At 47.3% G+C, this 27933-nt stretch overlaps 2 protein-coding genes across 4 annotated transcripts in view; one reads left to right on the top strand and one right to left on the bottom strand.

Moving 5' to 3' along the window:
- The first annotated feature begins 602 nt into the window (after positions 1–602).
- Positions 603–20428, top strand: CNIH4 (cornichon family AMPA receptor auxiliary protein 4). 2 transcript variants are annotated; one of them, XM_028531269.2, is made up of 5 exons: positions 688–820; positions 3792–3860; positions 5966–6078; positions 11251–11391; positions 14748–20428. In XM_028531269.2, exons 1-5 carry the CDS (start codon positions 752–754, stop codon positions 14773–14775), a joined length of 420 nt encoding a protein of 139 aa, XP_028387070.1. In that variant the 5' UTR covers positions 688–751; the 3' UTR covers positions 14776–20428. The 2 variants fall into 2 exon arrangements, with proteins under 2 accessions (XP_035872057.1, XP_028387070.1); XM_036016164.1 differs by lacking the exon at positions 3792–3860 and having other exon boundaries at positions 603–908; positions 14748–15404.
- WDR26 (WD repeat domain 26) overlaps positions 19342–27933 on the bottom strand; it is a 36204-nt gene continuing 27612 nt past the window's right edge. For both annotated transcript variants that reach the window (XM_028531447.2, XM_028531446.2), the window contains exons 13-14: positions 26612–26797; positions 19342–23820 (exon numbers count right to left, since the gene is read on the bottom strand). In XM_028531447.2, coding sequence (XP_028387248.1) covers positions 23795–23820; positions 26612–26797 — 212 coding nt within the window. In that variant the 3' untranslated portion in view covers positions 19342–23794. The remainder of the gene's footprint in view (positions 23821–26611; positions 26798–27933) is intronic.

The raw sequence follows: 27933 nt of genomic DNA, 5'->3' as shown, positions 1-27933 counted from the left end.
TGTCAGCACCATTTTTTTTAAATTTTAATTTCTGAGTAAACCTAATACTTCCAATGAGAGAGCACCATTTTGGCTGCCTTGTTCATTTCTGCATTTCTGGAGTCTATAGAAGTTCTTGGCATACAGTGTGGGGGGGGAGTCAGTAAATATTCGTTAAATGAATGAATAAGACAACGTATTCAATTTTCAAAGATAGTAAAATCTAAAGTGGAGAGAAACACCGCTGTAACAGAGAATAAGCAAGGGACTGTGAAATTTCCGGGGAATCCGAGGTCAGGAGTGGCGAGTCTCAACCTTCACGCTGAGAGCGTTGAGGTGACATTCGTGCTTTGAAATGAACACCTCTTACCATTCCCAAGTTGGGGGATCCAGTGGGTCCAGCGCAGAATCTAAAGAAAATTTCTTACATGGCAAAGAAATTCTGCTGGGTAGCCAGAAGGTTACAAGCGTTCAGTAAATATTCATTAATTCCTCGTTACAGTTCCTTGAAATACTCAGATTCATTGTAGAGGGAGGGCTTGCCCACCTCTTTGATGGGTGTTCGTGCTAAGGACTACAGTTCCCAGCATGCACCGGAAGCAAGGCGGTTGTTTAAAAAGTGGACTACAATTCCCCGCATGCCGCGCTCCGGCGGAGTGGACTACACGCCCCAGAAAAGGGGAGCCAGGGCCTATCAGGGGCACGGCGAGGCGAGGCGGGGCGGGCAGGGGCATCCGAGCCGGTTTGACGGAAGGAGCGGCGGCGGAGGAGGATGGAGGCGGTCGTGTTCGTCTTCTCGCTCCTCGACTGCTGCGCGCTCATCTTCCTCTCGGTGTACTTCGTATCCTTGCGGGAGCGGGCGGGGGCCTCCCAGCGGCCCGCCGCCAGGGGCCGGGGCTGAGGTTGGGCCCGGGTGGAGACCCGGGCAGGTGCGTGGGAGCGAGGGTGCGGCGGGCGCGGGTCACTGGGCGTGGGCCGCCGGGACCGGTGAGACGAGCCGGGGCGGGAAGAGAGCCCCGCTGTCCTCCCCCGCCCCGCGCGCCCCGCCCAGCGAGCCGGCCAGGGTCCGAGTGGGCCTCCCCGTGGCGCCCGGCCGGGCCTGCCCGCCGCCCGGTCGCGCCCCGAGCGGGGCAGCTTCTTGGCCTTTCTTGCCAGGTCTTCAGAGAAGAGTCGCAGTTGGCCTCCCTGTGGGCCCTCGAGAAGGGGTCGAGGTCGCGGTTTTTCAGGGAGGTGTCTTGGGCCGGGCCCTTGGTCGGATGCGGGGTGTCGCGGGAGCGACGGCCCACATCCTGGGGGTGCTGGCTGCAGGACCCCGAGCCGAGGCGTTTTGCCGCCTCTCGCCTCTCGGTCGTCACTCTCGGGGCACCACCCCCGCCGCCCGCCCCTTTGTTCTCGCGGGTGTTGGAACTTGTAGGGGGCCCTTTCCTGTACCCGAGTTGACTCTTTTCGAAAAATGGGTGGAATACCACCTTCACGATGCCGTTCTGCACGGCGTGTTGGGAAGGGGTGTATTTTTACACCCCTTCTGCCGTTGATTATTTTGGTTGTCCCTGGTGGTTGAAGTCTGGGAATTTAGTTAACTATACACGTGAGATAGTTCCCATGCTTGTTTCAACTTTTACACTCTTCTGGACGCGTCCAAGTTTAAAACTTCAGTATTTTATGTAGCTCTTCATGTGACAGCACTTCAACTGTATTTCCAGGCCAACAACGGTGGTCGTTGGACCCAGCACCCTCGAAGCTGTGTGGGCTCCAGCGCTTCCCTACTGTTGAGGAAGCATGGCATCCTAGTTGTCGCCCACTTCTTGCCGTAATTCAGTATAAGCTAGGGGGAGAAAAAACACGCGTGAGAAACTCCGCACTTTTTCTTCCCTGCTTGGAAATCACACGTGCCCCTTGCTGGGAGAATTAAACATTTTGTCCGCCCGAGTACCCTGGCTTTAGGGTAGTTTGTTCACTGTGGCTTCCTACTTGATTAAGCACAGGCAGCCGGTTGTAGTGGGAGACGGAATTTGAAATCGGGGTTCCTTGCTTAGCTAGATGCTTGCTGTGCACATTCCTTGGCCTCTCTAAGCCGTAGTTTCCTTCTCCGTAAAATGTGGGAAGTGTTCACTTCCCGGATGTGCGTGTTCAGTGAGAACAGGTGCTGAGCACCTAGGACGGTGCCCGTCTCACGGCCAGTATTCAGTAGACATTGCTCTGCCCTCCTCTTCCCCAGTGGAGCCGCAGCTTTCACGTTAACTGATGTTAGTTTTATGAGGTTCAGGGAACTGATTGGAGGGCAGCATCTGCCCACGTTCCTATGACCTATGCCCCTCTTGTGACATAAGGAAGTGGAGGTGCACTCAGAGAAATGAAACTTGGGTTTTTCTTTTTGCACTTCGGAAAGTTAGGCTTAGTATTTCACTTTTTGAAGATTTTATTTATTTTTAGAGAGAGGGGAAGGGAGGGGGGAAGGGAGAAAGGGGGCGAAACATCAGTGTGTGGTTGCCTCTTGCGTGTCCCCTACTGGGGATTCGGCCTGCAACCCAGGCATGTGCCTTGACTGGGAATCAAACCAGCAACGCTTTGGTTTGCAGTCCAGTGCTCAGTCCACTGAGCCACACCAGCCAGGGCTGGGCTTGGCATTTTAAAATAGCCTTGACTTACAGCAATTTAATATATATATACATAGAAAAACATTAGGTGGAAATTTGACTTAGACATTAAAGTACATTCAGGGTGTGTTTTGATGAAATTCAGCATATTGTATCACTGTATTTTTCAGAGAGTTGCACTAGCTTCATGTTAGAGCCAAGAGGTGGAAAATGGTCAGGGTAGACATCCCGTAGCAGTAGGACTTATCCTGGACTTTGGCCCCGAAGAAAACCTGCAGAGAAGGAAAGGGGTGGCTATTAATTCAACATTATCGCACACAGGCAAGAGCAAAGGTATGCCCGAGACATTTCTGGGGAGTGGGGTTAAGGAGCACATGGCACACGTGGTTGCTTTTGGTGGCAGTGTTATACAGGAGAAGCTCAGATGGGGAAGGCTGGGTCAGATCCCATTTTGGAGGGCCTGAATGCTGAGGAGGCGTGGAGGGCTTCTTTTATCCTCTAGGTCATGGGTCTCTCAACACAAAATCGTAAATTTGCTGACAACGTTATGAGATTTTTGTGTGTGTGTAATTACGAGTTGCAGTGTATTTAATGTGCGGCCCAAGACAACTGTTCTTCCAGTGTGGCCCAGGGATGCCGAAAGTCAGACACCCCTGGACAGAAAGACGCTCCAACCGACTGAGCCTCTCGGCCAGGGCTTGTCCTTCTTTTTCACCCCACCCTCCACCCCGTTGGGGGAGGTGGCGGAGCATCTTATAGTCAATCCCCGGCCTTGTCCTTCCACTGAAGACTTTTCGTTTTCATCTATCCTTCAGATTTTTATTTGTGAGTTTATATTTTGTACTGAAAACCATTTTTTTTTGTTTTTTGCTTAATTCCAATGTAAAGTGTTTATTGTAGGACATTTGGGAAATGGAGAAATGTACAGGTCTTATTTTTGCATTTCTTAGAGCCAGGGTCTGGCATTTGAGGAATTCAGATGGAACGGTCTGGCGTGGGCCCCATTAGAACTGAGCATAATGAGAGGGTTATTCTGTGACAGTCGCTTGCTGGCGGACATGAATGAGAAATTGTGTTGTCTAATGAGTGAGCTTTAAGGAAATAACTAAATTTTTTAAAAGTCAAGTCTAATTCAGCTTTGCAACTGGGATTGCTTTCTGAAAATGACTTAACTGTTATAAAAGAAGTCTAATCATTCCTTATCTTGATCATCAGATAATTACATTGTCTGATTTAGAATGTGATTACATTAATGCTAGATCATGTTGCTCGAAATTAAACAAGGTAAGCCGTTTCTTTGCTCATTTTCTGGCATTGAAGGCAGTTCCCCATTTTCTGTGTTAGAGATTATTATAGATAACCAACCTACATATATTCGATTTTAGAGTGTATATTGTCTCTTACTGGAGTGTCGATAGAACTGTGTGTTTTGCAATGTTTTAAATCAGAAACTGCACTAGAAGACTTAACTTGGAACTTGGTTTCTTCACCCTGTTTCTTCCTTGCCCCTTTGACCACAACGGACAGCATTACTACTCAGACTAGGTGAAGGTTTCTCATGAGGGTAATTGTTTTGGTCTTCAATGTCCAAATCCCCCTCATCCCTGCTCCTGGAAAAAAAGCTGTCTTGTCTTTTATTGAATGAAAAGCAGCCTTCATTTTCTGACTTGCTGAGAAATGGAATTAATTAGCTGATTTGTTTTAGAGCCATTTTACCTTTGGTCTCTAGTCAGAACTTTGTGTTGGCGAGGATGTTCTGAATCGCAGAGCTTATCTCGCTGCAGAGAAACCAGTTGGTCCTGATTCACCGGTGACGAGCACACAGAAGAGCTTCCCTGATAACAGGTCGGGTGAAGGCGCACTGCCGAGAGGGGCGAGAGGGGCGCGCGGCCTGACCTGGAAGTGATTCCCCTGTGGCTCTTCCCGTTTCCAGTCTGCTTAAGTTTCTCTGGCCCAGGGGAGAAATAAAGATACACTTGGAAAGTTAAAATTCCTAGTAAACTATATTCCTTCCTCTTTCTTTCTGTCAAATTTTCCAGAACATGGTTTAATACAGCGATAGATTTACGTAAAAGATTATGTGTTCCTGTGCTGTGCTTTGAGGATTCTTAAAAAAAAATTTTGAGATGTAATTATATATAACATTAAATTAGTTCCAGACCATCTTATCTTTAAAAAAATGACCTTATATAAACAGATGGAGTGTGTGTGTCTTTTTATATTTACTGCTTTCTCAATATTTTAGATGGGTATTTGTTGGTTTTGTTTTATAAAAATAAAAATTTAAATATAAAGAAAAGGTTATCTGGATTCCTCTACTGAGAAAATCACCCCTTCGACCTGAAGTTAGCAGTTTTTCACATGTTTGTGTTTATAGTAACTTTTCTTGGACTGCATACTGATACATAGGACAGTACACAGGTTCCACCGCAGGGGCGTTTGACTTCGCTGCTCACATTCAATGTTAAATCGGTCGTGTTTTAAAAATGCGTATAATATATTAAAAAGTGCAGTTGGTTGCAAATTAGGTTTAAGGCCCAGAAAAATCCCCTCTTCGTTTGTAAAAAAAACACCTAAAATTTAAATGCAAGAGACTCGGGGCCAGACGGCTGGGCTTACACTAGATTGCTGTGCCACTAAGTAGCTGGGCAAGTTGCTTAATCTCCCTTAGTTTTATTTCCCTAATTTGTGCAGGTGGGGCATTCCAGTTTTTGGTTCCATAAATATTAAACTATTAACTTCTATTAAAAGAAAAATATTTACTCCCGGCGAAAGAAGACCATCGATGAATTGAGAACCTGCCGCAGTAACTGTTGATGCGTGGGAACGAGAGTATTGCCCAATGAGTGAAGAGCACAGACTAGGGCATTGGGTGCTGTAAAGCCAGTAGGCTGGGACTTTGGTGTCCTAGTTCATTAGCGTGTTTGTCCAACAACTGTGGGATGCTATAGATAAAGTACTATTTTCTGTGTGTGTGTGAATGAGTGAATGTGAAATGACTTCCCTCAGGATTCTGGAGATTGAAAAATGTGGACAGACCATCCCAAATCAGAGTAAGGGTTTAGCGTGGATGTTGGACTAGAAAGCCAATACTGCCCTGTTTTCCCCCGACTTGTCATTCATGCCTGCTTACTGGGTGCATTGGGACCTTTGCTTAGGGTAAAACAAAATGGAAGTTTAAGTGCATTATTTTTAATCTGTGCCCTGATGTACCTGCATGGGGTAAGCCATTACAGCAGTATGCAAATCTGGGACATCTGAGTCTAAAAATGCCCTGAAACAGTAGCTAGGAAGTTCCCTGGACCTTTATTGATTTAACTTTGAATGCTGAGCACATCCGCGACGAGCGTGGCCATGAGGTGTGACGGTGCTCTGTCCTCCCCTCGCAGTGGGTGATCCCGGAGCTGATCGGCCACAGCGCTGTTACCATGCTGATGCTCGTTTCCCTGCACTGGTTCATCTTCCTCCTCAATCTGCCTGTGGCCACTTGGAATATCTACCGGTGAGTACGGTTTGTTTGCTGCTCCGTGTCAGGGCAGTGTAAAGAAAAAAAACATTTTTATTTTAATAGCTTTCTCTTCGCCAGGAAAATATGTGCCAATCATAAAATAAATGATAGCCGAATGCTTCCTTAAATCAGCATAAATTTCTGTTCACTTTGGTGTCCTGGGCAAGTAGCAATATGTACTGTTTAGTTGTGATGCCTGAAGACTTGTGAATTTTTTGATTGTCTTAAATACCTTTTTTTTAGTTTTTTTTAAAGATTTTATTTATCTGTTTTTAGAGAGGGAAGGGAGAGAGAGAGAGAGAGAGAGAGAGAGAAACATCAATGTGTGGTTGCTGGGGGTCATGGCCTGCGACCCAGGCATGTGCCCTGACTGGGAATCGAACATACGATGCCTGGTTCGCAGCCCGTGCTCAATCCACCGAGCCACGCCAGCCAGGGCAAATATCTTTTTTTTTTTTTTAGTATATTTTATTGATTATGCTATTACAGTTGTCCCATTTCCCCCTTCACTCCCCTCCACCCTGTACCCCCTCTCCCACCCACGTTCCCCCCCTTTAGTTCATGTCCATGTGTCATACTTATGAGTTCTTTAGCTTCTACATTTCCCGTACTATTCTTGCCCTCCCCCTATCTATTTTCAACCTACATTCTGTGCTACTTATTCTCTATACCTTTTCCCCCTCTCTCCTCCACCCCACAACTGCTAGCCCTCCATGTGCCCTCCATTTTTGTTGTTCTGTTCCTGTTCTAGTTGTTTACTTAGTTTCTTTTGGTTTTGCTTTAGGTGTGGTTGTTAATAATTGTGAGTTTGCTGTCCTTTTACTATACATGTCTTTTCTTTATCTTCTTTTCTTAGATAAGTCCCTTTAGCATTTCATAAAGTAAGGGCTTGGTGATGATGAACTCCTTTAATTTGACCTTATCTGAAAAGCACTTTATCTTCTCTCCCATTCTAAATGAGAGCTTTGCTGGATAGAGCAATCTGGGATGTAGGTCCTTGTCTTTCATGACTTGGAATATTTCTTTCCAGCCCCTTCTTGCCTGTAAGGTCTCTTTGGAGAAATCAGCTGACAGTCTGATGGGAACTCCTTTGTAGGTTACTGTCCCCTTATCTCTTGCTGTTTCTAGGATTCTCTCCTTTGTTTTTACCTTGGCTAATGTAATTATGATGTGCCTTGGTGTGTTTCTTCTTGGGTCCAACTTCTTTGGGGCTCTCTGAGCTTCTTGGATTTCTTGGAGGACTGTTCCCTTTGCCAGAATGGGAAGTTCTCCTTTATTATTTGTTCAAATACGTGTTCAGTCTGTTGCTTTTCCTCTTCCCCTTCTGGTACCCCTATAATTCGGATGTTGGAACGTTTAAACGAGTCCTATATGCTCTTAACCTTTTCTTCGATTTTTTGAATTCTTATTTCATCATGCTTTCCTGCTTGGTTGATTCTATCTTCCTTCTGGTCCACTGTATTGTTTTGAGACTCAGATTCCTTCCTTTCACTATTGGCTCTCCTCCGTGTATCTTCCTGCATCTCTTTTATGGTAACCTGCATCCTTTCATCTAAATTGCGCCCAAAGTCCACCAATTCCGTGAGCTTTCTGATCACCAGTGTTTTGAACTGTGCATCTGATAGATTGGCTATTTCTTGGTCGCTCAAAAGGATGAGTCCTGCGGGACTGATCTGCTCTGCTGGAAACATGTCTTATGTCTTTCCCTGTCTCTCCTATTATTTAATTAATTTGTTTATTTATTCTCTGGTCTGGTTGCTCTTGTTATGGTGGGGGGCGGAGCCTTAGGTATTAACCGGGGCTGGGCGCCCCGGTTGCTAGATTGTGACGTTATATGTGGGGGCGAGAGTGGGGACAGGAGGGATCAATGGCGACAGATCCGTTCTCCTGGGCTCAGACACTTCCCTGGGATCCTGGGCTGTGAGCTCTGCCCTGGTCCACAATCGCTGCCCCACTGGGTCCCCCAGCCGCTGCTTGTGTACTCAGGGATCACCGCTGCGTTCTTGCACCCCAGATGGCTGTCGGCCGATTTTGCGCCAAATTTCCCCGACCTCTGCGTGCCGCCGACCTGTGCCAGCCCCGCGCCCGCTCGCTAGGCTCGTCGTCCCCTACCAGTCTGGATGTACGGGTCTACTTCACCTTCTTGGCTGTCCGACTTCCATTCAGATAAATCCTCTGACAGTTCTGATATTATGACTGCAAATCATTGTTGTAAATTATTGTTGTTCTAATCTTGGTTGTGTGAGGAGGTACCGTGCGTCCACCTATTCCTCCATCTTGCCGGAAGTCAAATATCTTTTTAAGAATGCTTAAAAGCCTGAGACTATAAGGTCCTTGTTATTTATAGCTGCAGTTTTTCATTAGAGTATATTTAGAAGGCTCCAAAGGAAATTTAATTTTAAAGCCTACAAATTAGGTAATATCAAAATTTTGTCTTAATAAATTTAGAATGTTCAAACAGTTCAGTCGAAACACTCATTAGATACAATTTTAGCTGGACTATTGTAAACTGCATATTTTCTGGTGAAGAACTGTGGAATAATCTTGGCAGTTTGGGATTATTTTTATGTTAGTACATTGCTGCCTTACTAAATTTTTAGGTTTTATTTTAGTTTATTTATATTTAGTTTTTTGGGTGGCTAAGCTCATTGGCTGGTTTTTGTACAAGTGTGGTTGGAATAAGAAGGACATACTCTGATATTGTAATGACTGCAGATGGAGCCAGGTGGGCACCGGAAACATCAGGGGGCCACTTTGTAAAGTGTATGGTTGTCTAACCACTGTGCTGTACACCTGAAACTGATGTAAAATAATGCTGAATGTAAACTGTAATTGAAAAAAAACATTTAAAACTGAATAAGAAGGACAGAGAACAGAGTAAAGGAGGGGTGGGGGAAGGAGGCACGCGAGAAGGTAATGGAAGGTAGCGGAGATGAGGGGGTGAGTGGGCTGGGGCGACAGTCTTGTGAAGATCATGAGGCTGGAACCTGAGCTAGGGAAAAGCTTGACAATTTCTGTTCCTCTTTTCCAGAGGGCGGGTAGAGTTGTTTGCTTTCTTTTAAGTGTCTTACTGCTCTCCCGTGATCGTCCCCGAGACCAGCACCCTACCCAACCGAGCTCAGCCCTGGAAGCCAGATTCCTTCACTTCTGGAGCGGTGTGACCCCACACAGGCTGGGCACGGCCTAGTGTCCCTGTGGTCCCACTACATGTGACACGGATTTGGGAGTGACTCTGGTGCAGTGTGACTCCACACAGGCTGGGCGAGGCCCAGTGTCCCCATGGTCCCACTATGTGTGACACAGATTTGGGGGTGAGAGCGGGAACTTCTGAGACTCTGGACCCTGATGGTGGCCAGAGCACGCCATCAGTCATCTCTGCGGGGAGGCAAGGGTACCCTGGGTACCAGGGGAAGAGCCCCCTGGGCCTGACTCCTCTGTGTGCGCACACTGTGGTGAAAAGCTCTCTGCAGTCCCATCTGGGGGCAGTGGGGTCCACAGATCCTGTTTCCCGTGATTATTAAGACAAAGATCGTGCGTGTTTATTTCCCTGATAATGGCAGTGGCATATTGACTGTCTTCTGGTCACAAATATACCTTCCATTTAAAAAGGTTAAAAAACCGAACAGGTGGATCATTTCCTCCTTTCAGAGGTCTGTGCGTTATGCTCTTGGGGTGCAGGCGTATACGACATGGAGTCTCCCCACAGACAAAGAGACGAGACACTGAATAACAAGTGGGCCGGTGAAATAAGAGGTGGGCTAAGGAGCGGAGACAGTTCCCAGGGGAGTGGCGAGGGTACTCGGGCTGGGAGGGAAGTCGGCTTGCTGTGGACTGGGGCAGTTTCCGGGAGCCCATGGTGTCCGCGCAGAGCCCTCCCTGCGGGATGGATGGGCTTGACAGAGATGAGCGGGGAAAGGAGACCGCAGGGAGGGGAGGAGGAGGGGAGGGGTGGAAGGGGGAGCTGGCGCAAGCACGAGGGCATGTGTGAGGGCTGACTAGGTTGGAACCACGTAGGAATGGACAGATGTTCATTGCGGTGGTACACAGAGAACCTTGAACTTTGGTCCAAGGAGCCTGCCCGCAAACCTGAGTACTGGTAGCCTGAAGTGCACCCGTCGGAAGCCTGCTATTCACTGTAATGTCAGAGTGTGCGTAGACTTCAGCCGTCACCCCACAAGCCATGATGGAACATTTTCATCACCCTGAAAAGAAGCCCTGTACCCGTGAGCAGGCACTACCGGTTCCTCCCTGCCCCCCATCTCCTTTCCGTCTCTGTGAAACGGCCTGTTCTGGCAGACCTGTCGTACAGAAGAGATTGATATGTGGTCCTGTAGGACTGACTGGCTTCCTTCACTTAGCACAGTGTTTTCCAGGCCCGGCCCTGCTCACGAGTGCCTCGCTCCTGTTCGTTGTTGAACGGCATTCCGTTGCTCGGGCACGTACGGGCATGCTGCGTTTGGTTTATCCGTTGGCAGTCGGTGGGCATTGGAGTTGCTTCTAGGTTTTCGCTGTTGTGAGCAGTTCTTCTGTGGGCACTGATGTGCGTGCATTTGTGTGGGTGTGTTTAATTTCCTGTGTCTCCATCTTGCCTTTTTAAGGTCGGCGCCCTCTGTTCTCTATGGATCCGAAGAAGCTCCCAAGACGGGGTTTCTGTTCTGAACGTAGAACCTCCCTTTTTTCATCTGAAAAATTGGAATGCTTGTCTGACACTGCTCTTCCTCATAAAGATGTTGTAAAAGTGAAGGGAATTGCATTGACTTAGAACTTTTTAGATAAGATTCTAAGAGCTTGATGAAGTTGGTTTGGTTTCGGAGGCTCCTTCATTTGTGTCTAGTGGAAAATGCTGTAGGCATAATTGGTTCGGTAGTGTTCTACCGAAGATGCGTAAGAGGGTCTCAGTGCATAAAATATCCTTCTCTAGAGTGTCACTGTATTTGTTTCACGGGGAGAAAATTACACCAAATGTTAACAGTGTGTCTCTTTCAAAGAAAAACTAAGTGGTGGCCTGTGACTTCATCATACTACCTTGTCCATAGTTGGTCTGAATTTAAAACTGCTCTGACTGGTTCACTTTTAAACGTTGGTTATTATTGGTTCCTTAGTTCTGAATATTTATGCTGATGATTGGCTTCTCTTTCTCATGTATGTGTATCCTTCGTTTATCAGGTTCATTATGGTGCCAAGCGGTAACATGGGAGTGTTCGATCCGACAGAAATTCACAATCGGGGGCAGCTGAAGTCGCACATGAAAGAAGCCATGATCAAGCTTGGTTTCCACTTGCTCTGTTTCTTTATGTATCTTTATAGGTGAGTTTTCCGCCTCCTGGCACGTCCCTGGACCTCGGGCCTGCTTTGGATGGGTGCGCTGCTACACTGTAGGATTTAGCATCAACATCGCAGAACTTCTGGGGGTTTATGAATGTCTTGCAGTGTGTAGAGTTTTTATGTATGCCATCGAACCAGTTTTCTGTCTGACCTGCAGTAGCACGACTCTGTGGTATTAGTTATTTCTTAGCTTGGTTGTCACCGTGCTTAAACCTGTCTTTGCTACTCTCTTTTTTCTCCCTGCCCTAGTATCCAGTAGTGAGGTCTCACTGTCTGTTGTAAGTACAAATTGACTGTATGTGGCCAAATGGTCCCGCCCGTGGGATGCCAGGCCGCTGGCTGCAGCTCTCAGCAGCTCGCGTCCAGGTTGGGCTCTTCTCCTTGGCAGTGAGGAACCCAGGTGCGATGCCTGTCCTCCAGCCCGGCGGTGGTCAGCTCCGGAAACATCGCATCGGTCTTTAGGCTGTGACAGACTGGAAGAAGGGGTTGATGTGAGGATTGGCTGTCAGACACCGGAAGCCTTATGCAGTCCTGTTGTAAACTTAGATTCATCACCTTCTGTTTTAGAGATAAACATGCCACTTTTTTTTTAACTTATCATAGATCCATAGTTAAAGTAAAGAAAAAAATTGTCATGTGTATATGACTTGGTTAAATCTGTGATTCAACCAAGATGTCAGGCTCAACCTTTGTGTGCAAGCTTAGTTATGGAATAGACCATTTCTGGCTTTTCGCAGGTAAATTTAAATTTTTCACTCAGGCATAAGCACTACGAGGAGGAACTTTTACAAACAAAACGTCCATCACTCAGGAGCAGGGTGTCCGACCCCGCTGTCCGCAGGCTGCATGTGGCGCAGGATGGCTATGAATGCCGCCCAACACAAAATCGTAGATTTACTTAAAACCTTTTTTGCCCGTCAGTTTTCGTGAGTGTTTGTGTACTGAGTGTGTGGCCCAGAGACACGGAGAGGTCGGTTGCCCCTGCCTGCCTCAGAGGACTCCTGATGATAGAAACCGAATAGAGATGGCAGGTTGAGCGTGGTCTGAAGTGGTTCGGAAGGCAGCCGTTGGAGCGCTCTTGGGATGAGCAGGCTCCTAGAGTCGTTCTGCCGTGCCGGTTCCCCCGCCAGCTCAGAGCGGGCTGAGGTTGGAGTTTGGTTTCCTTCTCGCTGTTTATCTTACTTGCTTTTCTGTATTTTAAAAACCAGGACAGACAAAGCACATTGGTATTAGTTTCTGGTTCTCATACCCTACCTCACTGCTAATGTGATTAATTTTTAATTCTGGTATTAAAGACGAAGAATAAAGAGCAAAGAACGTTCACGTTAAGAACACGATGGCACACCTGTCCTCGTTTTTGTTACTTCTCAGAGTTAAACCACGTGAAGGGGTCTTTGCCATCACACATTTCCCTTACGTTTGCTTCTGAGGAGACATAAAGCAGGCTGGAATCAGCTCAGCTCAGGGCGTTCTTTCTCCAGGCTCCCGCCCCTCCAGGTTTCACCCCATTGGAGCCGGGCCAGAGCGGCCAGCCCCTGGCCTTGACAGCAGGCGCTTCTTGAGACAGCTGTGGGCACAGCCACTGTGGTCCCACTTCTGGGAGCAGGTGTAGGGTCAGGGGGCTGTGTCCTGCTTAGGAGACCGGAAGTCTTAGCGTTACAAATGCACAAGAGTTCCTTCGCTCTCGGATGCTGAATTTGAAGCAGTGGGATGGTGGGCAGAAGACGGGGGCCAGGGGAGTCGGGAATCAGGAGGCAGGCCTAAGGTGCGGTTCGTTATGGCTAAATAAATGGCGGCTGCCTGTGTAAGGAAGGGGCTGGACGGAGTGGCTGCGTTTCTCCCGGCTGCATCCTTGCTTTTCCTTCTCTCCCCTTCCGTCCCCCTTTCCTCCTGAGCTCGTCATTTTCAGCCACACTGCTGTTACCTCCCCCTTGGTGTCACTCACGGCTCAAGGGATCAGGACGAAATAGCAGTTTCAGAAGATGTCCCGAGAACACTTTGCTCTTAGCTTTTAGTTGCTGTGGTTTAAAAAAGTGGTTTTATTCCCCAAACCACCTGATTGCCAATGCAGGATTTCCTGCTGCTCCCCTGTATCGCTGGCCACGGCTTGCTGGGTGCCCAGCACATGGCATTTCATTCGGGTTTGTTAAGCAGAGTTAAAGGGGACACATGCCCCTCTCCTTTAGAGACTGATAGAGTCCACTCCTTTGGTTTTGGTTAGGTGCTGGTCTGGGGAAACTGGGCTCTCCCACTGAACCCCTCCCTGTGTGGCCTGGGGCAGGTTACTTAGCCCCTCTGTGCCTCCGTCTCTTCTTCTGAAAATGTGATAGTAGCAGTGCCCACCGTATCCAGCTGTGATGTGGACTAAATGAGAGAAGCCCGTAAAGCTCTTGGGTTTGTGCTGACGTGTAATAAACTCTAGAAAAATCTTTCAAAACTATCCGTTTTTACCGATAACCTGTGCTGTGCACTGAGCACACCTAGTCTGGTTGGATTTGGACAGGAAATCTTTCGACAGCGGCTCACACCACTTGTGGCGTGAGGGTGTTTCTGTGTATTTTCATCATTTGGTCTCAGCGGAGCAAAGCTGACTGCGGTAAAAGGAGATGACAGTTTTGTTACTGAGTGGCTTGGATAGAATGTTTATTGCGACCCTACTACGTGTCAGGTGCTGTGGAAGGCACTGCAGGTGAGCAAAGGAGCAGCTCACTCTGTCAGAGCTGGGAGCCAGATCACATGGTCGGGGGCCAGCCTGGTGTGTGAACGTGATGCTGCCTGGATCCTGCACCCGCCGCGGAAGAGCTCACGGTCCAGGGTAGAGATGGAAGCCAGGCCAGTGGGAAGAGGAGGAGTCACGGACGTGCCCACGCAGCTGCCCTGGGCTGAGGGGCGGCTTTCCGCAGGAGAGAGCCTGGCTGTGTGGCCTCAGTGGGACTGTAGTAGATTGAGGGGTGGGGCAGGGATGGGGAGGGGGGGCTGCAGCATAGGGGCAGCGAGTGCAAAGATCTGGCTTAAAGAATTAGCCCCCTCTCCCCAACCCCAGACATCGCTTGTTTTTTTCCTAAACTGTAGCCCAGTATTGGTTTTAGGTTGTATTCCCCATCCCCACCCCAACCACCTTTTTTTTTTTTTTTTTTTAGTGAAAAACACAGGGCACTAGAGGCCCTAATACAGAGTTTCTTTCCTTCCTTTGGGTGTAAATGATTGTCTTTTACTCCGATGAGTGCTCCTTGCTGAGCCTTAGCGATACGAGTCTGGACGGACCAGACTCGGGGACGGACCGGACTCAGGGACGCTCCCAAGGAGACACTGGTGACCTGGGTCTCTTCTCCCCACAGTATGATCTTGGCTCTGATCAACGACTGAAGCCGGGGCCGCCGCGGCCGGAGTCCGCCTGCACGACGGAGCGCAGCGAGGGGCCTGAGACGTCTCGAGTCACCCTTAGGACAGCCACCATAGCAGTATATTTTTTCCTCTTCGAACAAAAAGTATTTTTGCTGTATTTTTACCATATAAAGTATTCAAAAAACATGAATTGAATTTTGTAGATTTCTGGTTCTCAATGTTAGCCCGAGCCCCAGCCTGTGAAGGCGTTTGTCCTCCGTGTGTTGAAGACGGTCACGTGTGGGTGGGAACAGGACTGCCGCCCCAGCCTTGCTGGCCAGAGAGATACAGGACACGCTTCCAAGGGACACTGAGAGATGGGCAGAGCTGCGCGCCCCGGTGACCGCAGCGTCAGAGGGTCGGACAGCACTGTTCTTCTGGGCAGGGGAGGAAAGTAACCGCCCTCTGCCGCGTGGTGGCAGCCTCGTGCACTCCGTGTGACTTAAAGATTTCATGGGACTGTCGGCCAAAAGTCTTTTCACGAGAATGTTAACGGAAGATGACATCTCAAAAATTACATATTTCTTTACAGAATTTGTGAAACGTTATAAGCCATTTGCTGAGGTATAATGTCATTTCTGCTTACAGGAAGGAAAATAAACAAGAAAAATGGAATCAAGAGCTTTCATTTAAAAGCCACTGTGCCCCCACAGACACCCCCAAACCCATACAACCCCACCTGCCCTTGCCAGGTCTTGTGTCTGTCTGCATGCTGATTGAACCCATTGTTTTTGCTCTGATCTGCTTGTTAGTGGTTCGGAGAGGTGACTGGGTAGAAGATGCTCATCAGATTAGGAGCAGGAGGTAGGCATGGCCAGCCACTCCGCAACAGCCTCAGGCATTCGTGCCGGGTTACCTGTGTGCTGCCCAGCTGCACTGACCACCTGGAAGTGGGAGGCCCAGCACTCGCCGTAGACGTAGCAGTGTCCAGCCGGACTCGGTGCCCAGGAGCTGCGGGGGAGACTGGCAGCTGATGGGAGGAGCAGTCGGCCTCCTTGGCTCTGGTTGCTGGGTACAGTGAGCCTGGCAGTGAATTCTCAGCCCTCGTCTGTGATTTCATGTTGCTGTCTTAAGTGCTGGCATTTAGGCAAAACATGATTGTGTTTTATGGCAGAGTCCAAAGGGGTTATTCAGTGTGTCGAGGCAGAATTGGGTGTCTAAACAAGGTATATGGTTGCCAAAAGGTCACGTGTTGCATGTTCTTTCGACCCTGGACTAGGCTAGCCTTGGCAGAAGCCAGGGCACCAGCCAACTCCCCGTGCAGACGGGCCCACGGTTCAAGGGTGGACGCGTGTGCTCTGGGCCTTCTCGAAAGGAGCAGGGGCACGGTGGGCGCCGTAAGCTCGGTTCCGTTGGCTGCTTGGGGTCTCAGAAATTGCTCCTTGTGGTTATCCTGTATTTCTGCCAGGGAAAGAGCCAAGAAGCTGTAACATAGGAGTTATTTGCTCGCCTCTCTTAGTTACCTTTTCCTTCGGAGGCACTGTTTTTTTTTTTTTTTTTTTTTTAAAGAAAACAGTCTCTTCACTCTACGTTTCTCCCTAACTTCCAGTGCCCCCTAGCGTTCTGCTCAAGCCGTTAAAGCAGTAGAAGCTGTTGGAAAACTGAAATCCTCAGAACTGAGAGACAAACTACTTCAGGAAGCTCAGAGGTGGTGGAGGGCTGTTGACCAAAATGCTTTATCTTCTCACCCAAGTTTTCTGAGTGACGAGACTCAGACCTGTGCAGCTGGGGTATCTGGCAGTCCGTTCCCACGCCGCCGGGCTGGCGCTGCCCGTCGGGCCGGCTCCTGGTTCTCGACAAAGAAGCACGAGCTTCCCTTCAAACAAACCCCCGTGCTTGTGTTGCTGGTCTGCAGCAGAGCCAGGAAAGGGGGAGAACTGTAGTTTATTTTACTTTTAAGTGCCTCTCTACAAATGATGTAAAGGGGGGAAAGCACTGACTTTAAAAGCTGTGGTTAAGATGTGAAGATTTATTGTCTATGCTTTCCATTGATAGGAGAGTTACAGTTACTGGTATGAAGGTAACCTCTCCCGCTGACTGCATGCTCCCGGAGGGCAGAGTTCACTCTCCCTCCCGCCTCGTAGTGCCCCGGCCCCTAACACAGTGCCCTGCGCCCAGAAACACAAGTGATGTCCTGTAGGTCGGAGAAGCAGTGGAGCAACACAGGCCAACACACTGTCCTTGTCGTCAAGGCACTCAGTGGAATGTTCTAGGTCGTGCCAGCCTAGCAACAGAGGCTGCGAGACTTGGTGCACTGGAGATGTGACATCAGCTTTCTTCTCAAGTAGCATTTTGTCAGAAGCAATAGCAGTGAGATCACGGGTACTGGGTGTAATTAATTGACCCCCAAGTGTACGTCACCTTGTTCTAATATGTAGAAACAGACCGCAAGGTAGAGAAGGTCAACTTGAAATTCTGTGCGTACCGTCCAGGTTTCTGCCACCCAAGTTTAGGTACTCTAAACCAACTACCCTGTTTAGTTTCGCAGCGTAACAAAGACTGGAACACTCTCGTGCAACTTCCCTCAACAAGGCTGTTCAAGGAATGGGCTGTTTTGGCTGTGGTTAGTAGGTGACGCCTTTTGGCTTGAAGCCACACTTTGTGCAAGTGGTGGAGGACAGCGCCCAGATTGTTTTGCTTTCGTTCAACACGTGCAGTCCAGTGACGCAGGGTCCTTCAGGGCACTGGGACCTGCGGCGAGCACGGGAAGGTCCCGCGGGAGCACAGGGTTAGCGGAACTCTCCACCGAGCTGGCTGGCTTGCTGCTGAGCTCAGGTTGCCCTTCAGAAGACCTTCCTGGGCAGACCTCACTTTCCGTGGTTTCCCTCTGAAGCTGGGTGAGGAGGAGTGAGAGGGTGGTGGTCAGATCAGTGAGCCGAGGGCTCCGAGGCTTGACAGCCGCTTCCTCTGCTGCTGATGGGGTTTGCTGCAGCCGCTCTGGAGCACCCTTGGGTTCGTCTGTGCGCCTCCCCAGGCAGCCCCGGAACCTCAACCTCGTCCAAGGTGAGTCAGCCTAACCCTCACCTCCACTCCTGTTCTCTGACGCGGCACCTGCGTGTGAGACCCCGAGGGGCGCAGTGACAGCAGTGACAGTTACGTGTGGCACTGCTCACTGCACTCCATTCCCTCGCTGAGGCAGCACCTGACACTGCACAAGGGACCCCAGCTGCGTCAGTGTGACAGTCAGAGAAGCCACTAACCCCTCCCATCAACCAGGCAACGAAACCCGGGCAGCCCGTTTCCCGCACCAGCCGTAAGCACGTGCCGGGTATTTTGTTAGCCTGCGGTCAGAACGCTGCTCCATAGCCCCAGCTCAAAGTAAGTGCACCAGTCAAGTCTGGAGAAGAGCCTAAACCACAACACTCAAGATGCTTCGAAGTAGTGTTAGGATGATGGAATCATTTTGTTTGTTGAATCTTAACAGTTCTACGTTTTTCTGGAAAAAAAATCCAAGTAGAAGTCACTAATGATGTAACCCAAACTGTCACCTTTTCCACAGTGGAAGGGAACTGTTTTAAAACACTGCTCTCTACTCTGGGATTTGTTAGGGTCGGGAAATGTTTACTCCTGGTGCTGGGAGCTGGTACGAAACCTTAAGTGCAGGTGAGCAGCCTGAGTCAGCTAAGTCTTCAGCGCGCAGCTCGATTTCAAGCAAACTGGGGGAAGAACTCCCTTGACCAGAGGACGTGGCAACCGAGTCTCCAAGCAGCGAGCAGCCAGAGCGGCCACCAGTGGAAGGGCTGCCGGTGCCGCCGGGGCGGGTCTGCGGGCTCCCAGGACTCGCCTGCCCGCGCGGAGTTTTCACCCTCGAACCTCCTGTGCTGCACAGAGCCCCACTCTTCGTGAAAACCTTCAAGCCCACTTCTGTAACAGTTCACCCCACGGGGCAGTTAGTCCCCGCCTCCCCATAAATACGAAGGTGCTATAGGTTTGTAAACGATGGAGATCTTTAAAGAATGATATGATTATTATACAAATTTGAATTTCAAACTGGAAATATATTTTTCTCTACTAGCCAAAGTATCTGCTGCCTAAATGCATAATTTCAGATGTGGTATTGTTTTTGAACAGAAAGGGGTGTGTGATTCCGTTGAAAAGTAAATTTTTCTAAATTAATCCATGGCTTCTTGTAATAGCTCTTCAAAAAGATATCCCAACAGATAAAGCAGTGCTTCCTTAGGCACCACTTAAACACTCTGGGTGTCAAAGTCAAGCTCAGCAAATTGGTGGTGTCAGGTCAAAAGAGAAAGTACTACTCACGCACACAGATTAACGGATACTACAAGACTTAACACGGCCACCAGGACTTATCCATTCTGTTTATTGGGTTGGAAGGGAATACAAACGATTGGTTAAGTGCTACGCACCGACATGGAAAGGTGTATTAAAAAAAAAAAAATCCCAGTAAAGCAAATCAAAGTTAATGTAGCTTCAATTGAACAAAATTTTAAAGATGTTTAATATACTACACATTTATAAAATAAAAGTTAACAAAGAGTGTTTTGTAAATAATTAGTAGAACAAGTGAAAATAAATACCAGAGACCTGAAGATTTTTATGCTTTAATGAAATAATAAAGCAAAGAAATTTAAACTACTAAATATAATCTGAGAGGCAGTTAAAAAAACAAAAACAAAAACCAAAATCCCCCAATTTAAGAACACAGTCCTTTGAAACACTGAATCAGTCCGTAGCAAGTAGTTATTACATACCAGAAGCTCTAATGTTAACTAGTTCCACCACAACGCCATGTAAATCTCGACAATTTAGACATCTTGAGATCGACACTCAAGTCCTCATCTGGATCTCTACAGCTTGGTTTGTAAGGACGTGCATGCTCGGGTGGGCCTGCTCCCCTCGCCACACACACACACACCTTTTCAAGGAGCCAACGCTTTTTTCCCTCTGTGCCTAAAAATGTTACGCTTCGGTTTTAGCACTTTGACCCTGATAATGAAAATGTTTCCGTTAAAGATGGGGGTGCACTTTTTAATCTTATAAAAATAGACCAGTATTAACCAAACCTTAAATTCAGAGAGGGCACTTCACACGTGCACGAGACTTGTAGTAAAACGGACCAGAGCCCGGAACGGCTGTTCCCAGGCCTCTATCATGATTAAGTACTCTCTCTTCCACACAGACATACAACACACACACACACATCTTTTTATACTATTAGTTTCGTTAGATCCAGGCTATCTGGATTAAGTAGATAGGGGATGTTTTTACAGCTTTTGTTTTTACACTGTAGGGCAGCTACTATAACAATAGCTTAACAACACTGAAAAATTTCAATTAAGTTCACCCTGTTTTTAGAAAGTGTCTAAGTGTAAATGAAACTCACCTCTTCTTTTAAATTAGCAGCCTACGTTAAATGAGACGTGGTGGAGTGGAAGTGCTATCTTGGAGAGCAAGTCCCAAGAGAGAGCTGCGAAGGTCTAAATGAGAAACTCAAGTAAAGCTAAATCCAGGTATTGATGTATGTCAGAGATGGGACAAAAAGGATATTAAGAAAAACGTCTTCTTCCCTCCCCATCTCAAAGCAGCCATCTTCTGCTGTGGGGGAAACTGACATGGGCCTGTGCCTTTCAAGGGGCACCATGGGGTTACCCAGGTGAGCGGGAGCCAGGGCCCTGGGAGAGAGACTGTCAGAATGGGGTGAGGGAGAAGGGTTTTCCACCGTCAGGAAGTGCCCCTCTAGAGGGAGAACGCTCCTAGTAAGAAGTGTTCTCTCGGATTACTACCAGTGTCATTTCAGATGCAGAAAATACTGACAAAAAATTGGACTTTTTTTTCCCTTTCAACTAGCATGGTATGTTAAATACTCAGTTTAAATTTAAAGTTAGGCAATCCCTTTTTGTTCTCCCACCCACGGAAACAGGCCCATTTGTAGGGGCATTTCCACGTGGAGTTTCCTGTTCAAACTACTTACCTGGTTTAATGTAACACATTTATCTGGCCAGTGAGAGTAACAGAAAGGTAGCTCCTGAACACTAGTCAAGTACAAAAACCAAAACTGAAGCTCTGTCGTCCCTCCCATCTGCCCACCCCAGCTCTTGATCGCCACCCACGCGCCAGTCTCAGCAACCCCCAAATCCAGCACGGGACTGTCAGTAACCAGTTAATTGGAGGAAAGACATTTAATTTCACACTTGCTCTAGCCCTTCGTCAATGAATAACAACAACAAAAACATTTTTAAGCACATGGAAATGAGCCTACAAACCTGATTGCTGGAGCCAAAATTCTCCACTCTATTTTGATCTATGTGCAAAAAGTATTGGTACTTTTCAGTTTATACACTGGTTAGCTATCTCGGAGCTGGCTTGACAGTTTTCACTCAGTCTCACTCGTAACCCTGTGCAGACTACAGCACTGTGAGGAGTTTTCGGGGACCCCTGCGGGTCAGACCATCTGTGATCGGGCTCATGGTGCCCCAGGACCCTAGGTTCCTTCGCCATGGATTTCACCTTCCCAGCACAGTCCCGGAATGGCAAATGCGGGGAAACAGACGTGGACAGCAAATTGGCACAGCGAGGCACCGGGACATACAGGAGGCTGCCAGTGAGGACAGACCTGGAGAACAAGCTCACCTAGCGGCTGTGGGGGCCTTTGCATAGTTGTTACTCCGTTTGAATGGAGCTATGTTCTTGTAAGATGTGCCTCACGCTTACTCCACTTTTTAAAAGTGTTTTTAACTGGACTCCAGAAGCACTCTGAAAAACTCAGATCTCGGGGTGGCTGGGCGAAGCGGGGTGGAATCTGAGTGCCAAATTGCCCCTGAATGGGCGCAGGTCTCAGTGAATGTCACAGATATACTCGAGCACACTGTAACCAAATTTGTAAACAGCTGTGGAGTTTCTATGCCCACGTTTCGTCTCGTCAGTGACGTTCTGTAGAGACTGGGGTGTATTAACGGCTTCAGGGTATATACATGAATCACTTAAAATATGGATTTAACTGTACTGAGGTAAAGAGAAGTTGCCACTTAATTATATACAGTTACCAATGAAGATTTTTATTCAAGCTTAAAGTAAAAAGTAATTTTAGTTAAGAAAAATGAAGTACCAGATAAACTGTAACATATAGTTAACTTAGAAGTATCAAAACAGGAAATCTTGATTCTCTAAGTGGTGATCTCTGCAAAATGGAGCTTAAAGAAATCTTTTTACATACCAATTTGATAAAATAATCTGCTGAACACGATCTGTCGTTTTTCTACTATGAGAGCTTTTGGGAGACTCCGTGCTAGGTTAAGGCCAATTGTGTTTGTCTCTCTTCTCCCCTTCCCTGACTCTTCCGATTCTCCCTGCTGCCATCCCCTACCCCACCCCCAAAGGAAGAATTCCTGACACCAAGCCTGTCTCTGTTTCGTGGACCCTCAAGCATCTGCTCATGGTAGTAACTACATTGTACACTTGGCTGAGCCTCAAAGGGAACTGAGTTCAAGACTTTTTCTTCACCAGAATCTTAGTTTGGGGACATTCCCACTCCTCTTCCCAACATAACAGCTGTGGTCACCAAATTTATCCTCTACCGAAAAAGGGAGGGAATTTCAAAGGAGTCTAAGGTTGTTGCATTCAGCTGTTATGGGATTTAAAAGCACACTGTGAACACCAGGCTTTTGGCTTTATTTTAAATGCAAAAGTCTCAAAATTAAAAGTGCTTTTCCATAAAGGAAACCTTTCCTTAACTAAAAGGGGAGGGGAGAGGGAAAGATTATCCACAGCACCAGTTTAGAATGAGGTTCAGTATGGCAATATCTGAAAAACCGAGGACTGTCCTTTAAATGCGTGTGTTCCTACGTGTCAAAATATTAAGGGCAATTAAAAGAAATGACTATGAGGTTTTAAACCCAGGTTAAGTATGGTTGTAACCTGCTGAATTCTTCTAACAAGCTCAATTACACTATCAACTTCCAAAGTGGTTACGTCTGCTGATGTCTACGCTCTTGCTAGTTCTCTCACCAAACGATTCCCCAAATTGAGAACAACTTGGAACAAGCTTTGTTGAAAACCTGAACTGATTACTGATCTCCTGTTGGTATAGATTTAAAATTCACTTTTTGAATCTTGAATTTCCTCAAGATCCGGTACTGATGTTACTTCAGGAATAAAACAAAAGGGGGAAAGCCTTCACGGCATTACTCTGAATTTCCTGCGCAGTGTCCTTCCGAGCACTGTTCCTGACCATGTCTCACGGGGTATTCCAGAAGAGCATCAGTTATACTGCGTCTCTAAGTTACAGAGGAAACTGTTTTTAAGCTGGTTTAGATTCCAAATGTATACAAATGAAGTCACTTTGATCCTATAAATACTTCTTAATTTATTTTTTAAAAAATTGTGCTGTTAACCCTTTTACGGGGCAACAAGCTATGTGAAAAGTACAAAACTTTTTGTCAAATGTAATATTGAGAGTGCTTTTGACATAGTTCACTGGTTTATCATCTGGATCTGTATATACTGCGCAACGGGCAAGGCTAGAATCCATGAACCAAGCTGCAAAGATCTCAAGCTAAATAAGGCGGAAAGATTTGGAGAAACAAAAGAAGGAAATTCTTTCCTATCCAATGTATACTCTTCAGACTAATGCACTCTTTCTATCAAGCCTTCTAAACTGTTAAATAAAGTTTTCCAAACAAGCATTTAAACTTCATTACACAGAAGAGCAACAAGAATGGTATCCCACCGGACAAAAGGCAGGAGGGGAAAAAATATATATACTGAGTTCGATGGGTAAGCCTGAATGTAGCACAGTTCTTCACGACCGATGGGGGAGAATTCAACACGGCGTCCGACAACGTTCTAGCGACGTGCTTCATCTCAACTGGTTACTATGAAGCAAGGTGTAAATGTTTGGCCCCAACCGGGCTTCAGAAATGGTTCTTTTTTCATGACGAGCATGTCTGTCCAGCTATCAATCATGTTTGTTTGCACCAAATCCCAAGCCATTAAAATACGACTAATTTAAGTTAAACAGAAGTCGTCTGCTCCAAATTCGCCATCAACTATCCATGCTACTGCATTCCTCTGAAGACCGGATGACGTGTACGGGGGGCGGGGAGGAAGAAGAGGGGAAGGGGAGAAAAAAGTTACCAGTTAGAAAGTTTTAAAATCAGCACCACATTATAATTTACATTGACATTAACAAAGCAAGCACATCAAGGCAGACTCCTGACACGTTCATCCCAGTCGTCAGAACAGCGTGCCTGCGCCAGTCGCAGACTGTGTATTAGAGTCTGCGCTCACGGTTCTTCTGAATGTTGGAGAGCCCAGGTGAGTGAGCACACTGGAATCTCAAACTGTTTAAGTGAACCTTGAAATTGTTATGCAGAACAGAAGCTTGGATGGCTTACAACATTAGGAAATACCTGGCAGCGCAAGGCAGAACTCTGCATCACAGCCGCGTACTTAACCCTCCTTCCAGCGCTCAGTCTGCAATTCGACAAAACTCCTCCCACTCTTTTATTGGGGGGGGGGGCGCATTTGTGACAAGTGTGTCGATGGCTTTACTGATATATGATATGATTCACATGCTGTACGGCGGACCCATTCAAAGTGAACAATTTCAGCAGTTTTCCAGATATTCACAGGACTTACAGCCTTCGCTACAATCAATCTCAGAACGTTTTCATCCCCCTTCAGCACATGCCAACCTCCAGCCCAGCCCTAAGCAGCCACGGGGCTGCTGTCTGTCTCTTGTGGGTTTGCCTATTCGGGACAATGTCATACGAATGGAACCACAAAATGTGTTATTTTTTATCTGGCCTCTTTCACTAAGGATACTGTTTTCCAGGTTCATCCAAGTTGTAGCATATGTTAGTATTTGAGACTATTCTCCCCTCACCAAAAAGAAAAAAAAAAACCCAACACAGTATAGAGCACTACTATTATGATAAAAGGTCAGCAAATTCTATTTTGAAATAGAACGAAGTGAAATATTTTACACTTGATTTTAGCCAAAATGCCAAGAAGCAATTAAGTGAAATATTTTCTTTTAAATGACTTAATGTATCTTAAAGTGTTATGATTTTTCAATGTCATCTTCTTTAGCCTCATATATTTTTTCCAAAAATTTTATTCCAAACAGGCATTACTTTAATTAGGGGAAAAACCTCATTTCCAAGCGAGGGAGAAAGAGCCCAGGAGACACCTGCCCAGAAGGCACACAAACAAACACCTGATCGCACAGGAGCTGTTCTCCTCCTCCGGGTGCACAGGAGAGCCTGGTCATGGCCATGCCTGTGTTGCCAAAGCACCATGACAGCTGCTGAATCCGACTCAGACCTTACGACTGGGCTCAACCTGGCTGACCCACTGCGGTGAGTATTCGCGCGAATCCAGTTCACCGCACAGCAATGCCCCTCAGCCCACCGTGGTGGAATCACACACATATCCTCAAGGGTGTGTCCAAACTAAACCCACTTACAATAAATCTGTTACTGTATACCTATTTTCCCACTTCTTTAAATCAAATGTGCTTATTTGAAATAACTTTCAAATGACTAATAAAATTAGAAAAGCACATACAATCCCAGTTACAGATTTATAAAACATCTTAGACAGTGGGTCCGGACACCCCAACAGGACAACCCAAAAAGGCGACTTCCCATACGGACTGTCAGAGTGTCACGCAGCCATCCACAAACACAAAAAAGGCCCTTCGGGGCTCTCGACAACCAAGCAGAAGCTCTCCGCCTCTGGGACCTGCATGCCCTCCCTGCTTTTCACCCTCACCTGCGGCCGCATTCCACCCTGCCCTGGCCGCAAGAGCTGGTCGAGTCTTTTACAGTTTGTAACACAAGGATAAAAACAACAACAACACAGGCACAGAGAAGACGACGTTTCAAACCAAGATGCTACCCTGACAGCCTTCCTCCTTCGGGAAGAACTTAACTGAGAGCAGTTGGCCATCTTTTACTAAAACACGTGGGTGGGACGCACTGTGAACCAAACCATGTTTCTAGGTAAGTTACTTCCTTCTAAGCAAGCGAAATATTTTTATCTGCTCTGTCTGAAAAAAGAGGGATACGTCATTTACAAAAAATTCTCATTATCTCTTCTCTCCACTACTAATCACTTGGCTCAACTAAGCTCTGCCCTGAAGTGTCAGCCTCTGGCTTTGGGCCGCCTTCATCTCCGAGCATCTGGAAGTAGCGGAAAGACCTCTCAGACCTGGGCTGGAAGACGTGGCCACACGCAGCAGGCTAGTCGGCCTCGCCGCACCTCGGTTTTCTCCCCCACAGACACAAGGGCGAAAGCCACTTCCCCTCCTGCAGGGCTACGAAGATTTTACGCGGGCCGGCGTGTGCAAGCCCAGCGTGCTGCTGGGCACACGGGGACCTGGTATGTCTGGCTCCCTTCTCTCGCTCTGTCCATCAGGTGTGGCCCATGCTTGATGCTACATGGTGCTAACAGATGTTTATTTTTAAGCGTAAAATCCACAATCAAGACTGTTCTTAAGTTGCTCAAATGTTATGTATTTGGCTAGTTACCATTGGTCTAAAGTATGACATGCTTCTTGTATAATGCAGCAAGATCTCCTTAAGATTTTAAAGTAACAACACTAACTGGATGCCCACGAGGTGGCCCATTCTATCTTATTCTCCCCACTGTCACCAGTGAAGCAAACAAAAATCACCACTGTATCTCAGATCAAACTCCCTCTGTGGAGGAAGGCAGTGTACAATCCCTAAAGAAGGGAGAAAACAAATTACATCCCACACCTTTAGCAAAGTACTGCTTGACACTGCCGCGACTGTGGAGTGGGCAGGGCCCTGTTTCGCCGGAGAAAGCCCGGGGTGCCGCGTGGTGGAGTTACCTTCAATATTCTGGTGGTCTAGGAAAGGTGCTGGTCCCCATATCCTAACAGTGCCGTCGTCGGAGGCGCTGGCCATCATGGATGGCACCTGTGGGTTCCAGCTCACACAGTTGACTGTACGCGTGTGCCCTGTCAGCTCCGCAATTGGCAGTTCGCTACGTTTGTGCCAGATGTAAACCTTGTGATCTGAACAAACAGTAATTCAGAGAAGGTTATGCAGTGGTTATGTAAGGACAAAACCAACAGACTACATTACCATTTGTCAGACACAGAACCTATGACCTGATTATCGGAACTTAAAAAAGGTAACACGAGAATTTAACAAATTACCCTATGAAAAGCCATCTTAATAAAATATACATTGTTTTCCTATTAAGTGGCGATTGCTCTCAAGTCACCACAGAGCTATTTGCAGTATTCTATAACACATGTGTAGTATGTAATCACAGCTAAGGTCTTCACACGTAAGCAATGTCGAGAGACGTAAGTGCTACGGAAACGTGAGGGGACAGAAAGCAGCGCATCCCACTCCACAACAGCAACAGCGACGACAGCTGAGTCCGCACAGAGTCTCGCAGTGCACGAGACTCGACAATACTGTGCGCACACCACTCTGTCTTCCGCACGCCCGTGGGGTGCGCACGATGCTCGCCCCGGAGAGTCAGCAACGGATGTGACGTCGTCAAGGTCAGAACCACGAGCTCTGTGGCCAAGCCCTGCCTGCTGTGTCGGTCTGGGGAACCCAGTTCTTACGCAAAGGTACAAAGTAAGGGGTTCTTCTGTGTGTGGCTGGCATAATGGAAATGCCTGAGTAATGGTGTAACTTTTCGGGGGAGAGGTTTCCTAAGTGCTCCATTTGATGAAGACAGTCACATACTTGTGGATTTGGAAGGTCTTGGAACACAGTCCTTATAAATAGGTGACAAATGAATTACTGTGGCCATCCTGGGAGACAGTATTCTCATTACACCCACATGCTGCTCAAAATAAACGTTTCATGTTTAGCCCCAAACAGGATGTAATGCGGTGTGACTACATGGTTCTCTAAGTTACTTTGGGCTTAGAAAAAAAATTAGCATTACTAGGGATAATAGTAGCCATATATATTTTTGAGAACTACAGGGGTCTGTAGGGCACAACTAAGAGGGGAAAACCCACCAGAAGCAGGACTGAATAGAGCACGGGGAAAAAGAGCTTAGAGTGGGAGAAGCTAAAAAGCAAGGAGAAGGTTATCGTTAGGCCATATTAAATTAGAGACCAGTAGAGGACCGGGAGAACATAATACTGAACTAACAGGTAAAGGAGATTTTTTAAATGGAAAG

This window comes from Phyllostomus discolor, chromosome 15 (genome assembly GCF_004126475.2).
Source record: "Phyllostomus discolor isolate MPI-MPIP mPhyDis1 chromosome 15, mPhyDis1.pri.v3, whole genome shotgun sequence".
Taxonomy (NCBI): domain Eukaryota; kingdom Metazoa; phylum Chordata; class Mammalia; order Chiroptera; family Phyllostomidae; genus Phyllostomus; species Phyllostomus discolor.
This window is presented reverse-complemented; position numbering and strand designations above follow the sequence as displayed.

Coding starts and splice junctions, on each gene's coding strand:
- CNIH4 (XM_036016164.1), top strand. CDS start 618: ATGCCGCGCTCCGGCGGAGTGGACTACACGCCCCAGAAAAGGGGAGCC. Junction 909..5,965: donor CCGGGTGGAGACCCGGGCAG/GTGCGTGGGAGC, acceptor CTCCCCTCGCAG/TGGGTGATCCCGGAGCTGAT. Junction 6,079..11,250: donor GCCACTTGGAATATCTACCG/GTGAGTACGGTT, acceptor TTCGTTTATCAG/GTTCATTATGGTGCCAAGCG.